This window comes from Xenopus tropicalis, chromosome 2 (genome assembly GCF_000004195.4).
Source record: "Xenopus tropicalis strain Nigerian chromosome 2, UCB_Xtro_10.0, whole genome shotgun sequence".
Lineage (NCBI taxonomy): Eukaryota > Metazoa > Chordata > Amphibia > Anura > Pipidae > Xenopus > Xenopus tropicalis.
Genome location: NC_030678.2, coordinates 149,266,013 through 149,281,990, shown reverse-complemented (window position 1 = coordinate 149,281,990; position 15,978 = coordinate 149,266,013). Strand labels below are relative to the sequence as shown.

Sequence of the window (15,978 nt, the reverse complement as noted above, 5' to 3'; positions counted from 1 at the left end):
CCTAGCCTCCCGTCATCTGGTAGCTTCATACTGACATGGGTGAGTACCTAGCCTCCCATCATCTGGTAGCTTCATACTGACATGGGTGAGTACCTAGCCTCCCATCATCTGGTAGCTTCATACTGACATGGGTGAGTACCTAGCCTCCCATCATCTGGTAGCTTCATACTGACATGGGTGAGTACCTAGCCTCCCATCATCTGGTAGCTTCATACTGACATGGGTTAGTACCTAGCCTCCCGTCATCTGGTAGCTTCATACTGACATGGGTGAGTACCTAGCCTCCCGTCATCTGGAAGTTTCATACTGACATGGGTTAGTACCTAGCCTCCCGTCATCTGGAAGTTTCATACTGACATGGGTGAGTACCTAGCCTCCCGTCATCTGGTAGCTTCATACAGACATGGGTGAGTACCTAGCCTCCCGTCATCTGGTAGCTTCATACTGACATGGGTGAGTACCTAGCCTCCCGTCATCTGGTAGCTTCATACTGACATGGGTGAGTACCTAGCCTCCCGTCATCTGGTAGCTTCATACTGACATGGGTGAGTACCTAGCCTCCCGTCATCTGGTAGCTTCATACTGACATGGGTGAGTACCTAGCCTCCCGTCATCTGGTAGCTTCATACTGACATGGGTGAGTACCTAGCCTCCCATCATCTGGTAGCTTCATACTGACATGGGTGAGTACCTAGCCTCCCGTCATCTGGTAGCTTCATACTGACATGGGTGAGTACCTAGCCTCCCGTCATCTGGTAGCTTCATACTGACATGGGTGAGTACCTAGCCTCCCATCATCTGGTAGCTTCATACTGACATGGGTGAGTACCTAGCCTCCCGTCATCTGGTAGCTTCATACTGACATGGGTGAGTACCTAGCCTCCCGTCATCTGGTAGTTTCATACAGACATGGGTGAGTACCTAGCCTCCCATCATCTGGTAGCTTCATACTGACATGGGTGAGTACCTAGCCTCCCATCATCTGGTAGCTTCATACTGACATGGGTGAGTACCTAGCCTCCCATCATCTGGTAGCTTCATACTGACATGGGTGAGTACCTAGCCTCCCATCATCTGGTAGCTTCATACTGACATGGGTGAGTACCTAGCCTCCCATCATCTGGTAGCTTCATACTGACATGGGTTAGTACCTAGCCTCCCATCTGGAAGCATAATACTGGCAATGGTAATTACATAACTTCACCCTTATCTACAAGCTTCATACTGTCATTGGTGAGTTCTAACCTCTCCTCTATCTGTAAACATAATACTGACACAAGGAGCACCGATCACCCCCTTTATCATTAGCCCTGTAGTGAGTTGTAAATAAAAACACTGCTGATTTATCTCAGGCGTTACCCATGTTTGTGGTGTAAAGTTACTATTACCAAGTAACTATCAGATCATTCATTACAGTTATCAGTCCTGTCTAATAAACACCTATCTACAAACGCCCAGGCGTGCTACCAAAGAAGGCACAAGCGCACACATACAGTATACACAATATACATACTGTACATGGGCTACATCACCAGTGATATTTGTCTCCAGTGTTAAGAAACACACCCCTATGACAAATAAATAAGCATGCTTTTTTTGTTTAGTAAGTTCATTTATAGTATCTAAATCTTCATTGGTGTCTCACCAAAAAGACTCTTCCTTGCATTTGTTTTCTCCCTGGAACAGAAAATGTAGTGTCATATCAGTGAGTTTGGAGAGAGAAATGTTATTGTATCATTTGCCCAGGACCCACTAAGACATGTTCACCACCAGTTTTTTCAAATATAATAGGGCTGATTTTCAGTGCCCAACACTACTGGCCAATTGTGGCCTTTTTTTGCACTATGCCCACTGCATGGACTGTTGTGCAAATAGCCGCAGGCCCCTGAGCTCTGTTTTCGAGTGCAGAGACCTGCGTTAGGCTGCACTAGATTCAAAAGGGGAGGAACGCAGACCCCCTTCCCTCCATTCCCTACCTACCCCTACTTTGAACATCATTCTGACTGCTCATTTCTAAACAGTGCTCATTTTATAATAGTGAATATTTCCTTACCTTGGAGTGGTATCCTCAGGGTCCCTCTGCTTCTGGTAAAAAATCAAAATGTCTGAATGAATTATTTAGCAGATAAGGATTACAGCACACCCCCAGCTTCTTATTTTTCTCATTGCCTAATGTTAGCTATGCATGCATCAGTAATAATACAAAATGCATGTTAAACTGTTAAAACCTTAAAGTCTCATATTCCTTGAAAAATCTTTCACCTATGTTTAATACTGAAACAAAACTAAAACTTTGTTTTAATTTCTGCCCTGGGGTTCAGCTAGTCATGCCAGGAGGTACAACAGCCCTAAGACAACAAATACTTCTGTACTTTTCCATTCCCCTCTCCTCCACATTCTCCTCTCCATCTTGCCTCCTCACCTACTCGCTGATGCTCACATACAGGCCATTCAATTCATTTCTCTCAAGCCACTTGGTCTCTCAAGGCAGAACTTGCCTTGAAATACATAGGGTACTGGGTATCTGAAGTAGACACCCAAGCTGTGTTGGATGGGCTGGCTCTGGGGAACAGTTTGCATCCATGCACATGCAGTAGCGTAATGCTAATATAGATACAGATATGTTCTTTCATATATAGCTTGAATTTCATAACTGGCAAAGCTGGATGTACAAAATATATCCCAATGAATATAATAAACTCACCTCCTGTTTCTGTCTCTCTTCTTTGTTTGATGCATCAGAATGCCTTGAAGATGGGCCGGGATCAGTGCTATCTGAGCTGTAATGAGCATCTCCCTGCTTGTCTCCTGTAACCATAAGGTTCCATTATAAAAAAGTGCAAGGAAGTTATAAACAACTTTGCATCTGTTGATTAAAGAGGCACTTTAGCTTATATTACTAAAATGGATGATATGCTGGTAGCCATGTCAGATATCAAGTTTAACACATAAGGTGATGGGTAACGTTCTCTCATAGACAAAACCTTGGGACACTTACATCTGTGCCAGCAGAAGAAGCAGCAGTAGTCAGCACAATTGTACAGGAAAATATCAGGTTATTGTGGGATACAGGGTCACCATCAGAAACTTAGGGGCCCTGTACAAGTTATCTATCTACAAGCAAATCATTCAGTTTGTTCTGCCAGGTCAGTGGAACAGATTGAATGTTCTTGCTTAGCCTGTTTATGGCCACCTTAATGCTACTAAAACTGCTTGTATTAAAGGGACTGCTTCGGTGCAAAAATACATATGCCATCCCCGGCATCCCATTACAGCCATGTCAACTGTTGTGATTTCTCACCATTATGATCTGCCCCTTTTGCTTTTGTTTTCTTTCTGTAAGATAAAATTCATTGCAATTATTGAGACAAAAAGAATAATTTCTGTAATTTCTTCATTCGTTATTTGCCAGCTGATGGGTATTGGGAATTGGCCAAGATCTAACCTAAGAGCACAATTTAGATCAATCCAATTGACCTGTCTATAAATCATAATTTTAAAATTGACAATTTTCTGTTTCTGTGTCTGTGTTACTCCACAGCTACTATAGAGTTGCTTTTTCAGCAGCTGTCATTTCTAGTAGATATTTTATTCAAACAGTAACCAATTTAGAACAGTACCCACACTAGACTTTTGCACAGGGTTGTGTTCTAGTTAGAAAAAAAATTTAAAAAAATTGGAAAAAAAAAAAAAAAACAAATCGAAGCTGTGAGCTAAAAACAAAGTCATTAAAAGCACTGGAGGTAATTTTGTTTTTTTAAAGTCATGCTGCTTATGCAAAGGCCAGAAATATACATGTTCATTAACTATATGCAGCATAAGACTTTTTTTTTTACAGAGAAAATTTCTTTACCTTGGTGTTTTGCCTTCATTTCCTTTCTTTTTCTAAATTTAAAAAAAAAACAAAAAAAACTGGTATATTATATAATTCTGTAAATAAATTAGAGGGTAAAGGTTTTGTCAGCCTTTATTTCAGACAGTCAACAGGAAGGTATTAGAGTGTAAGCAGTGTGAACAGGAGTTACTTTTGGTGTCCAGTGTGGGGCACAAACGGTTAAATTGTTCACCGAAATGAGAGAAAAATGGGACAGAACCTGCAGAGAAGGATACAACAGAAAAAGGCACCGTGTGCAGAGTTCAGCAAAAGAGAACAGAAACAGCCAAAGGCAGCAAAGGTGTTCTGAGGGTGTGAGGCCCAAGTGCTGAGTGACAAACAAAACAACCAATTGGGACACACGGGAGAGAGGGCGCACACATGGGCAGACCCAGAGGTTTTTACATCTGTTTCCCAAATGAAACGAGTTATCAAAATTAAAGTGTGGGGAACTGCATGCCTTACACCCCTCTCTGAGTGTATGAGAGAATGGAGTACATGCCGGATGACTGGATTCTCACAGGGAATTAATGTAAGGAGTAGATTCCAGTCAATTGCATGACTAACTTTTTAGGCCTGACCCAGCTGGGTAGATGGTTTCCCATACCCCTTTCCTTTACAATTGTGTAATTCCTTAAGGATTAGAACTTTAAGTGATAGACTGGAAAATAAAAACTTTAAGTTTAAATGTTCCTTTCTAGATGAGCAATTGTACTTGGGTGGACTCCAGAGAGTTGAACCAAATAGGTTAAAATGTGCAAAGATGTACTAAGTTTTGAGTAAAAAGTTAAATAAAGTGTTTGGTAATGTGTAGGGACTAGGCCCTGAGGTGAAGGTTTGGGGCCCATGCTGTATGAGTATGTAGGGGGACCCCTAAGGGATTTAGCTTGGTGGTAGAACCCACTTGAGAGAGTTTTTAATGCATGTTCTTGCCAATGTGCCTTGATGTGTTTTCCTTTTCAGGTGATGCCTTTAAATCATTTATTTGCAGAGATGAACAAACAGCAGGTGCTGGAGTGCTTCTTCCCCTTTGATATATGGAAAAAAGGCTTGGGAGCGGCTGTGGAAGTTAAGCACCCTTTGAGAACATGTATGTAAGTGGTGTGCTAGGAACGTAACTTAGCTACCTGCCTTCCCCTAGTTATGACTGGCTAAGAAAGTTTTGTCAAATACCAGTGTGCTGCTATGTGCAAGATGTGTGAATGAATGCAAAGTCCTGGAGCCATATTTGCAGCCATTTTAAATATTTTATGACTCTCAGCATGCTCTTATTGACCAAACTTCCAGAATAATTTAGCCTATTAGCATTGTGCATATATAGTATTGTATCAAACTGTAAATTATCCTTCTCATTTGACTTTCAGCACTGCTGTCTGACAAAGCAGCAAATTATAATTATAAAGCAAAATATAATTACTGTTGAAGTCAGGTGTAAATCTCTCTTACCCTTTTTTTCCTTGCTCTTGGTGTGCCTAAAGTGTCAGAATCGTCTGTAGATGAACTGGTGCTGGAATCTGAGCTTGTCTCTGATCTTCTACTATCTCCAGCTTCATCCTGTTTGTCTACACAGAATGCAGTATTTCAAACAGTGAAAACAGCTTGCTTTTCTAAACTAAAGGGAAACTTAATCCCTACATTGGTCGTCCTTTCCTTTCCCAAATTGCCTCAACCTTATTCCCTAAAATGGCGCTGTTCCCCTATAACAGTCTCCATAAGCCAGAGTTGTGCAGTAGTGGGCCACCACGTTTGGCTGCTTCACTTCTTCTTCCTACTAGTGACTACCACAAGCATGGGCAATAGAGGGCAGGACCAAACTGGCTGCTAGTGCTCATGTTCCTTTTCATTACTGGGGAGCAAAAGAGAGAAAGTGATGCAGCCGAACATGGCAGCCACCCACCCTGCTGCAGAATTCTGCCTTGGGAAGACTGGTACAGGGAAACAGGGACATTTTGGGGAGGGAGACTGAGGTGGTTCAGGAAGGTGGGAAGAACAGTGCAGGGGTTCTATATTGGGTGTGTTTAGTTCTCCCTTTAGTTCTAATAAAGTTATTAGAAGAGGCAAAAGAACCTGAGCACAATAACCTCTGAGCTTCTCAATAGCCCAAAACATGCAAATGATCAAACATGGGGAGCTGCTCTGGGATCTCTGTTAGGCACACCTCTGGGCTAGTATAGGAAGTTTTGCAGCCGTTCATGGCATAATCTTTTTAGGCTCTATTTCTCCATTAAAAAAAATTATGAAAATCAAGATAAAACTAAAAAGAAATTTGTTTCTAGCTACTCTTAAAACTATATTCTATGCTAACATTGCACGACTCCAATGAGAACTTTGCAAGAGGGGAAATCACAAATAGGAAAACATATGCATTGCGAGAAACCCAATGTTGCCTCACAAGGCAACTTCTTCTGCTACGCAATGAATATGTTTTACCAGGGTCGAACTGGGCCGCCAGGACACCGGTAAAAAAAACCAGTGGGCCCCGGCAGCCCAGACCCGATCCCTGTTGGTGCTTCCCCTGGCTGCCGATATCCACCCCTGACCCATTTCACTTACGTGCTCTCAGGGGAGGGTGGCGGAGCCCCTGCAGGGGGTTAGGGGGGTGCAGCGGGGGCCCCTGTGAGGAGTGCGGGTGATGCAGCCAGCAGGGGCACCTTGGGGGGTGCGGGGCTCCTGGGGCAGCAGCCCCAGTGGGCCCTGCACCCCCCAGTCTGACCCTGTGTTTTACCACCGGTGATTTAGATTAATGCTGGTATAAAGGTAACTATGAATGTTTTGGCGCCTGAGCTAGAGAAGCACAGGAGAAAAAATGTCCCATCTGCCAGGAGCCCTAAGCGAATACAGGTACAGAACAAACACTGTACATGTTTGCATTCCATTAAGCCATTGTTCACATTGAAGGATAAAACCTCAGTCCCCAAAGCAAAGCACAAAGGAGTAGGTTGCTTGCCCAGGCCATGAGTGCTGGAAATGCCAATTTATAAACCTTCCAAAAGTTTCCAGCAAAATCTGAGTGATGTCAGAGTTATGTAGTAACAACAATATTGTCAAAGTCATACTGACATTCAGTTATTTCAATAGCATTTAAGCAAACTTTCCCATAACGGATAATATTTCAGAAGGTCTGAACTAGCAAGGGAGATTCAGTGCAAATTTATGCAAAATCAACGTTGTTTTTAGTCAAAGTTGTACCACAAAAACATTTGTGTTCTAGGTACATTTTTATAAATAATTGAAGTTTTACATCTGTAAAGTACAGTCAGCTGTGTTACTTGAACCCACAAATAAATTGATACTTATCAATAAAATGCAGAATAATACATGCAAAATACATTAGTGTTATGCATTCATTTCATGCACATCAATCAATATTTTAAGATCACCTTACCAGTTCTATGATGTTTACATAAAATTCTGTAAAACAGGGAATAATAAGAAAAATAAAGATAAGCCATCATGATATACAGGTTGAGTTTATTTGTGCAAACCTAGGAAACATGGCAAGGAACATTTTGGCTTTGCACTCTAACAAATGCAATAAAAACATTCCACAGTGTATCAGCCATTTGGGTTGCCATCTGTCCGGTTTTTACCCAGACAGCCCAGTTTCCAGAATGGCTGCCCCGGTCAAAACCTACCTGGTTACCCAAATTAGGAAAACTGGGCAGGACTTCACATTAACATTAATGCAGTGATTGGGCCACGTCATAGCCCCACCCAGTGATGGCACGGCCCCGCCTCCTTCCACACCCCCACCACCTCCCCCCGTGTTGTCACCCTGCCCACCGCCTGGCTAAGAAAGAAAAAATAAAGGAGAACCAAAACCTAGTCCACCTCCACTGCTCCCCTCCAAGCTCCCTCCCCACAGCATCTATTCTTTTCAGAAGTCTCCCTGTGTCCTGACCTGCCATTAATTTGCAAAGTTTAGCAGCAGAGTTCAAAGGGGCCATGTTCTAATCTTCTTCTGTTAGAGAACTGACTGGGATCTTGGAGGAGCATGTGCAGTTGAATCCATGGCCTGAATCAGCTTCAACTGTGCGTGCTCCCACGAGATCTGTATCAACAACTGACAGAAGAGGATCAGAAGACAGACAGAAAATGGCACCGTTAAAGATTTATAGCAGGTTGTCATACAAGGGGACTTGTGAGGAGGAAGCTTGGAGGGGGGAGCAGTGGAGGGGGTGAAGTGGAGGCTGAGAAGGGGGTAAGGATTAGTTCTCCTTTAATTAACCTTCCAGCTGAGCTAAACTCTGCATAAGGCTTGTGGAGTGCCTGTTATTCAACTGACATTGTGTTCTTGGGAAGAACTTTGCTATGTTAGATTGCCTGGAGATTCCAAATTGTCATTTATTCACACTACAAATTGCTGTAATACTGTAATGGCATAAATATTGTGAACTGCCAGCAAGCCTCCCCTAAACACTCAAACCTTTTCACATCTATGTTTACAAGAGAGAGAGAAGGCACAGTGAGTAATTCAGGACCTTTATTTACCTAAACTAGACTAGAGAGTATCCTGTCTAATATATCACTTGCACTACCCTCCTGCTCTTATCATGTGAAAAATATTTAGACATTTTGAAAAGACTTTAAAAGAAAATAAGTGAACAACCTAGCAGTGGAAACAATTAACAATAAAATCTTGTTTTTTTTTCTTTTTCAGAGCTTTGTATCTGCTGTTAGTTGCCATTGGTGGGTGAGGGCTGAGAAGAAGAATAGGGGCTGGAAGTGGCCCGTAAGTCTGACTTTATTGTTAGAAGCAGGAGGGCCCACTGGCATCTGGGCCCACTGGGATTTTTCCTAGCATCCTAGCGGCCAGTCCAACACTGAAAACTAAAACAGCTATTTACAACTGTCAATTAAATCAGGGGAGCTGCTGCTTTGAGACTCGCCTCAGGTGGCAGTGCCCCAGTAGTTATCAGGGATGGCAAAAAGTTGATCCTGGTCACTTTAAGAGCAGAATGTCTGATTATTAAACCACCAATTTGGTTCTTCTAGTGCAGAGAGCAAAACTGAACACAAACAGCCAACAACAGCTGCCATTATGTATGTATGTGTGAGTCAGAGAGAAGAGAGCATCTAGTTCAAGGCAATACATTTGGAGTCCCTTTTATCGTAACAACATAAAGTACAACATAAAGTCAACTGTATTAAACTAACAGATAAACAAATTTTTCTCCTTGAATGGGGGGGAGGGATCAAGGGGAAGACGAGTGGCTATTCTGCTCTGTTTTAGGGCAGCAAGGAGGGGAGATGTTCAGATATACAGGGGACCAAATCTTGTTGATTTTTTTTATTTCCTGAGTTATATAACTGGTATAGGGGGAGTAAACTGTTGACCAGTTTGGGGGGTTTGCCTGATTTTCATTTAGGGGCTATAAGTCTTCTTACTTGGATACACAGAAAACATAACAGCTATGGTGGGGGCTGTGTCCTCCACTTGCTTTAGCAATATTAGTGCAGGGTCTAACGGGACAATAGGCACCAGTGTTTGGCTGATTTTGTCTTTTACCCGCATCCAGTGGTACCATGAGTCTCATTGAAGCAGGTGTTAATAATGGTGCCAAAAATGGAAGCCAGTTTTGACCACTCCCCTTTTTTAAACTGCCTCCACTTCAAACCACACCCATGTTATCACAAGAGCTTTTAAAACCACACCCTTTATTGGTGGTAGCGCAGCAAAAACCCAAATGGTTGGTGCTCACTTTAGGGATATATACCCTTCATTCATATGTGAAAGAATTATATTATGTCATATTAAGACACACCCTTAAATCCATATGCCTCTTCCTCCCCTGTGGATAGCACAGCAACCCCCGGCATATAATTGCACACCATAGGAACATAATGACTATTTCCAAATGCTAACAAACTCCCAGAACAAACCCCTGCCCTATGCTGCCTGTGTGTGCCATACTCTGCCTGCCCTATGCTGCCTGTGTGTGCCATACTCTGCCTGCCCTATGCTGCCTGTGTGTGCCATACCCTGCCTGCCCTATGCTGCCTGTGTGTGCCATACTCTGCCTGCCCTATGCTGCCTGTGTGTGCCATACTCTGGGGGGCCAAGCAGAGGGGGGCTGTGGTTAGACAGCAGTGATCTAGGGTCTTGCAAGGTTATTACTGGCAAATTTCTACCACTGTGCAGTACAGCTTAAATATAAACTTACATATATTTTTCTTTTTCTTCATTGTTTATAATTTTGGCACCATCATTTTTTGCACACATATAGTGATAGGTTTTCTTGCAATCTTCAATATCACAACCAATAGTTGCTCCACGCTTTCTGCAGGATTTCAATTTGCATTTCTGAAAGTTGAAAAAACACAATTACATGTTTATATTTTAAATGATAATACTGTAGTATGATTGCGTTGGGGGGATGTGGCTGTATAATATCAAGTGGCAACTAAACCTCCACAATATTCAAAGCTTTACAACATGAATGTTGTAGAGGGTCGAAGGATCCTTACCCCTATTTCCTGAGGCCCTACAGCCCTGATTATAGGCAGTTGGGGGATGTTCTTTTTTCCCATAAAAACAATCAGCGCACCAGAGGTCACCCCTTTAGATTAGAGGAACGGAGCTTCCATTTGAAGCAGTGTAGGTGGTTTTTCACGGTGAGGGCAGTGAGGTTATGGAATGCCCTTCCTAGTAATGTGGTAATGGCAGATTCTGTTAATGCCTTTAAGAGGGGCCTGGATGAGTTCTTGATCAATCAGAATATCCAAGGCTATTGTGATACTAATATCTACAGTTAGTACTAGTGGTTGTATATATAGTTTATGTATGTGAGTGTATAGATTGGTAGGTGTGGGTTAGGTGTGCTGGGTTTACTTGGATGGGTTGAACTTGATGGACACTGGTCTTTTTTCAACCCTATGTAACTATGTAACTATGTAACTCTTCCTAATTTATCAAACACCAGAGCGTTAGCCCCACTTACCAATAATGTAATTAGACAGTATCATAAATGGGGAGCCATATGATTGGCCAGGAGGAAGCTCAATTACTTGGACCATGGTGGGAGAAAAGAGGACAGCTGGGAATAAAGGAAGAGTCTGGCCTTGGTTTGGGTTACCAGATCACTTGAAAATTCATGATCAGACTAATAAATGCATGTTGCAGGGCTGCACTGATTGTATTGAAAATAGATTGCAATCAATGCCCCTTCTATCTGGATTTTCTAGACATGTCCTGGAATTTTCAAGTGATCTAGTAACTATAGGAATGCTCCGAATATAGAATTCGGTTTGGTATTCGGCCAAGATTCTTCTTTTTTCAGCAGGATTCAACCAAATCCAAGCCCTTGGCCGAACTGAATCCGAATCCTTAAAATTACGTGACTTTTGGTCACATAATCACTAAAGTTTAAAATTTTTTGCAATTTTTAACCCTTCCCGGTCCTACTTAGCATATGCTAATTAGGATTCGGTTTGGGATTCGGCAGAATCCATCAGGGTGAGTTTGGGGGTTTGGTGCATCCCTAATAAAAACCAAGTATAATGCCAAACAGAGCCTCATGTAGGCTGCCAGTCTACAAAGGGGCTATTAAATAGCCAATTAAAGCCCTTATTTCTACTCCCAGGAACCTTTTTCATGCTTGTGTTGCTCCCCAACACTTTTTCCATTTAAATGTGGCTCACGGGTTTATAAGGTTGGGGGTCCCTGGGTTAGGAGATGATGTGAGATTGAAGGTGGTATGTGTGTCGGCAATATACTGTATATTGTCAGTTCTGTGTGTCTATGGAATATTTTGCAGTAACATTTAATAATGAATTTTTGGCAAGGCTAAATAGATATCAGATTGGGGGAAATCCAAACAGGGATATCCAAACAATGGTCAAAAGGTAAGCAATAAATCTGTGGGTCAAGTCTGTCAGCATGCAAGTGGGTCAGTCTGTCAGCGTGCTAGTGGGTCAGTCTGTCAGTGTGCTAGTGGGTCAGTCTGTCAGCGTGCTAGTGGGTCAGTCTGTCAGTGTGCTAGTGGGTCAGTCTGTCAGCGTGCTAGTGGGTCAGTCTGTCAGTGTGCTAGTGGGTCAGTCTGTCAGCGTGCTAGTGGGTCAGTCTGTCAGTGTGCTAGTGGGTCAGTCTGTCAGCGTGCTAGTGGGTCAGTCTGTCAGCGTCAGTCTGTCAGCATGCAAGTGGGTCAGTCTGTCAGCATGCAAGTGAGTCAGTCTGTCAGCATGCAAGTGGGTCAGTCTGTCAGCGTGCTAGTGGGTCAGTCTGTCAGCGTGCAAGTGGGTCAGTCTGTCAGCGTGCTAGTGGGTCAGGATGGAAGAGACGTGCAAGAGACTGACAAGTGTTCTCTATCCCTAATACCATTTCACTTGCATGCTGCAATTATCTTACCGCCTTTTTTCCACGTTTGATTTCTTTTTTCACACTATTAATATCAAATCCACCGAAGTTCTCATTGGATGAAACTGTTGTTATCACTTTAGGTGAAAAGATCTAGTAGAACAAACAAGAACCTGTTATACATATCACATTTTTTAAGCTTTTAATCCAGAGATGGAAACTGTGATATCAATGTCCCCCTTTGCCCCTGTATCAGCCAAAGTTTCCAATTACTCATGCAATTCCCAACATGAGAAGATACAGGGTTAACAAGCTTTTGTATAGGGAGGCCTGGGGGATCTGCAAATTGGAGGCTCTGACTTCAAATGGGTTAAATCTTAAAAAAACAGGGTAAACTGTACAATACAGCATACATTGTCTATTAAATTGTCCATAGAACATTATAAAATTGTTTACAGGACCAGGTACAGCTCAAGGGAACAGTAATTGTAATACAATGCGCTGTTGCCTGGCACTGGTAAAATGAGCATGTTTGCTACAGAAACACTTCTTTATATAATAAGCTGCTGTGTAGCCCTGGGGGCAGCCATTCAAGCTGGAAAAGGAGAAAAGGCACAGGTTCCATAGCAGATAACAGATAAACTCTGAACAATACAATGTTGTTTTATCTGTTATCTATCACGTAACCTGTGCCTTTTCTAATTTGAATGGCTGCCCCCATAGCTACACCACAGCTTTGTTTATATAAACTATAGTAATGTTTCTAAAGTAAATACTCTAGTTGTACCAGTGCAGGACAACAGTATATTATATGCTTTCAGGTAACCTATTGTTTCTCCTACTCCAATGTAACTGGAGGAGTCCCAAGCCAGACTTGGATTTCTTACTATTGAGTGCTATTCTGATACCTACTGGTAGCTGCTATCTTGCTCCCTTCCCATTGTTCTGCTGATCGGCTGGGGGGGGGGGTATGATATCACCCCAACTTGCAGCTCAGCAGTAAAGTGTGACTGAAGTTTATCAGCGCACAGGTCGCATGGCTGTGGCACCCTGGGAAATAAAGACTATGGCTAGCCACATGTAAAATTTCAGAATGAAATAATGCAGGATTCTACTGGAGAAGCTCTATTAAGTTAACTTTTAGGATTTTATAGAATGGCCAATTCAAAGCAACTTTGTAATTGGTTTTCATTAGTTATTTGTTATAGTTTTTAAATGATTTGCTTTTTTCTACCAACTTTTTGTAGTTTTTAAATGGGGGGCACTGACCCCGGCAGCCAGAAAACTATTGCTCTGTGAGGCTACAGTTTTATTGTCATTGGTACATTTTGTAACTTTTTCCTCTACTTAGGCCCTCTCCCAATCATACACCAATCTCTCATCCAAGCCACTCCTGGTTGCTAAAGTAACTTGGACCCTAGCAACCAAATAGCTGCTCAAACCCCACAGTGGAGAGCGCCTGAACTGAATATGAAATAACTAAAAAACTATAAATAATAAAAAATGAAGACCAATAGCAAATTGTCTCAGAATATCAATTGCAACATTATACTAAAAGTTTTCTCATGACAGTATTCCTTTAATCGGTCTCCAGGGTGTCCTGAATGAGCACATAATGACAGATTTGGCTCTCTCTTATTCTACAACAGAAAAACATTCCCATCCACTGGATATTGCCCCCTACTTTCCCCCCTCCCTATAGCTGGTTAAAGACAACTAGTAAACAAATCAGTACTGCTAACTAAACCTATATCAGAAGTCAGGGGGACACAAATGAAAGTCAGCAAAATATAGATTCCTTAGTGGGAAGCTGAATTGAAATGGTCTTTTTTAAATGTCAGCTCTTTTATCTGCCTACAAGGGAGAACTGGGGTACAGAGTTTCAGGGTGGCCTAGCAGTAATGGAAGGGCAATATAATGTAAATGTAATGCTGTTACATGTGAGTGTGGTGCTATACAGTGCTAGTAAATACAAGTTGGGAAAGCAAACTCACCGTGCAGTTTAAATGGGCTGTTATTTTATCATTACTGGTCTTTAGCAAGCGCCCGGTTTCCTTATTCTGCTCCCTCAGGCCACAGAAGGCGCACACTCCCCGATTAGGTGTAGAACCTGCCATGCTGGCACAGAGATTCAGTAACACACAGTAAGTACAATTGTCCTAAATCGGTTTCGTAGTCCTCAAACTTAAAACAGAAAACACTAACTAGTTTCACTTTCAATTCCCAAGAGCAGAAGGCGTGTCCATCTCACTGCTGTGATTTGTATTCATGGCTGGAGGGTAGAAAGGAAGGGGGAAAATGCAAAAAATCCCATAATATGTCAGCTGCAACCAGTAAAACACGTAGGGGCAGATTTACTAAAAAATGAGCCGTTTAACATTTCTACGATTTCTCATTTTTTTACATTTTAAAATTAGTTAAACTTGTTTCCATGAATGTCTTACATTTACTAAAAAGTCTGAATTGAAAAAGTCAAAGCAGGAAAAGTTGCAAAATATTATTACTGGTGGTGGTAGAAAAACCCCCTAGAAGGTTCTGGAGAAAGGGTAGGGTCCCAGGAAAGTATATAGGGAGGGACAGGGCAGATAGATACTTTATTGGCCTCAAGCAGCAGAAAACCGAGACATAATGACTCATATAGGACATATATGGCAAACACAGTGCCGGGCCAGGCTGACTGGGAGCCCCAGGCAACCCATCCAGCCACCTCCCTCCATCCCACCTCGCCCCACCCCAGCGTGAGCAGGCATGGAGATGGCAACAGGGGAGGGGTGGGGAGGGATCAGTGGGGAGCAAACACCTTCATATAGTGCTGAGAAAGGGATGGCGCTTCCTCTTTGGCTTCCACCTGAAAAACAGGGTGGATGTTGATGGGAGCCTGGGCTAGGGCCCAGTAAAGAAGAGGCCCAAGGGTAGGGAGGCCCTTGGTGAGATTGGGAAAAAGGGCCCCATGAAAGAGGTGGCACTGTGGCAGGTCTAGCTCACTTACCAGCACACTCTGGGGGCATATTTATTAAAGTGTGTAAGACAACATCACTGGTAATGTTGCCCATAGCAACCAATCAGGAATTAGATTAGAACAGACATCAAGTTATAAAACAAAAGCAAAGATCTGGTTGCTATGGGCAACATCAGCGGTAATGTTGGCTTACACACTATAATAAATATGCCCCTAGGAGTGTAAGACAGTTAGGGTTGTGTTAAGAGTAGTTCTGAGCTTCAACATCCCAGTGGAATCAGGATAGAGAATTCCCTGGAGGGGATCTAAGTCACTACAGGGTAAGTACTTACAGGGTAAGTAACTCCATAGGCTTAGTCTGAGTGAGCTCATCCCCATAGATGGAGGTTGATATACATGGGATTACCAACTGATGGGCCTGCAGGGTGAATGCAAATATATCTATGCTTAACAGTGTTTTTTATGGTACAAAATATTGACTTTTCTAGTAAGAAAAATAGGTATTTTGTGGCGGGGAGGAGGTGGGGCCGTGACATCATGGGGCGGCCAATTGTGTAGTGTCAATTTTACTGAGATCTAATTAGGGAAACCGAGCAGGAGGTTTTGACCTGGGCATCCCTTCCAAAAATTGGGCAGTCCAGGTCAAAAACGAACAGGTGGCAACCCTAGCAGTGCCCCTTCATTGTATGATGTCGTTATGTGGAGGCAGATTTACTAAATTTTTCTTTATGTAGCACACCCGTGAGTGTTGTCTGGAAGCATGTGTGTTGTTAGAGCTGTATAGATTTATGTAGGCCTCTGGACAGGCTACAGGCATGTGCAACTCCTGGGACCTTGGCGCCCATTTGA

General features: G+C 42.7%; 2 protein-coding genes across 2 annotated transcripts in view; both read right to left on the bottom strand.

The window, feature by feature from the left end:
* LOC733724 overlaps positions 1 to 3,332 on the bottom strand; it is a 28,538-nt gene extending 25,206 nt beyond the window's left edge. Inside the window, exons 1-4 of the mRNA XM_031897228.1 lie at positions 3,302 to 3,332; positions 2,705 to 2,808; positions 2,054 to 2,085; positions 1,646 to 1,677 (exon numbers count right to left, since the gene is read on the bottom strand). The gene's annotated coding sequence lies outside the window, so the exon portion shown is untranslated. The remainder of the gene's footprint in view (positions 1 to 1,645; positions 1,678 to 2,053; positions 2,086 to 2,704; positions 2,809 to 3,301) is intronic.
* A 465-nt stretch (positions 3,333 to 3,797) lies between these two features.
* Positions 3,798 to 14,398, bottom strand: phf11 (PHD finger protein 11). Its single transcript, XM_031897227.1, has 6 exons — positions 14,165 to 14,398; positions 12,222 to 12,323; positions 10,039 to 10,178; positions 7,260 to 7,285; positions 5,321 to 5,436; positions 3,798 to 3,885 (listed from the first exon to the last, which is right to left on the bottom strand). Exons 1-6 carry the CDS (start codon positions 14,285 to 14,287, stop codon positions 3,850 to 3,852), a joined length of 543 nt encoding a protein of 180 aa, XP_031753087.1. The 5' UTR covers positions 14,288 to 14,398; the 3' UTR covers positions 3,798 to 3,849.
* Positions 14,399 to 15,978: the final 1,580 nt, after the last annotated feature.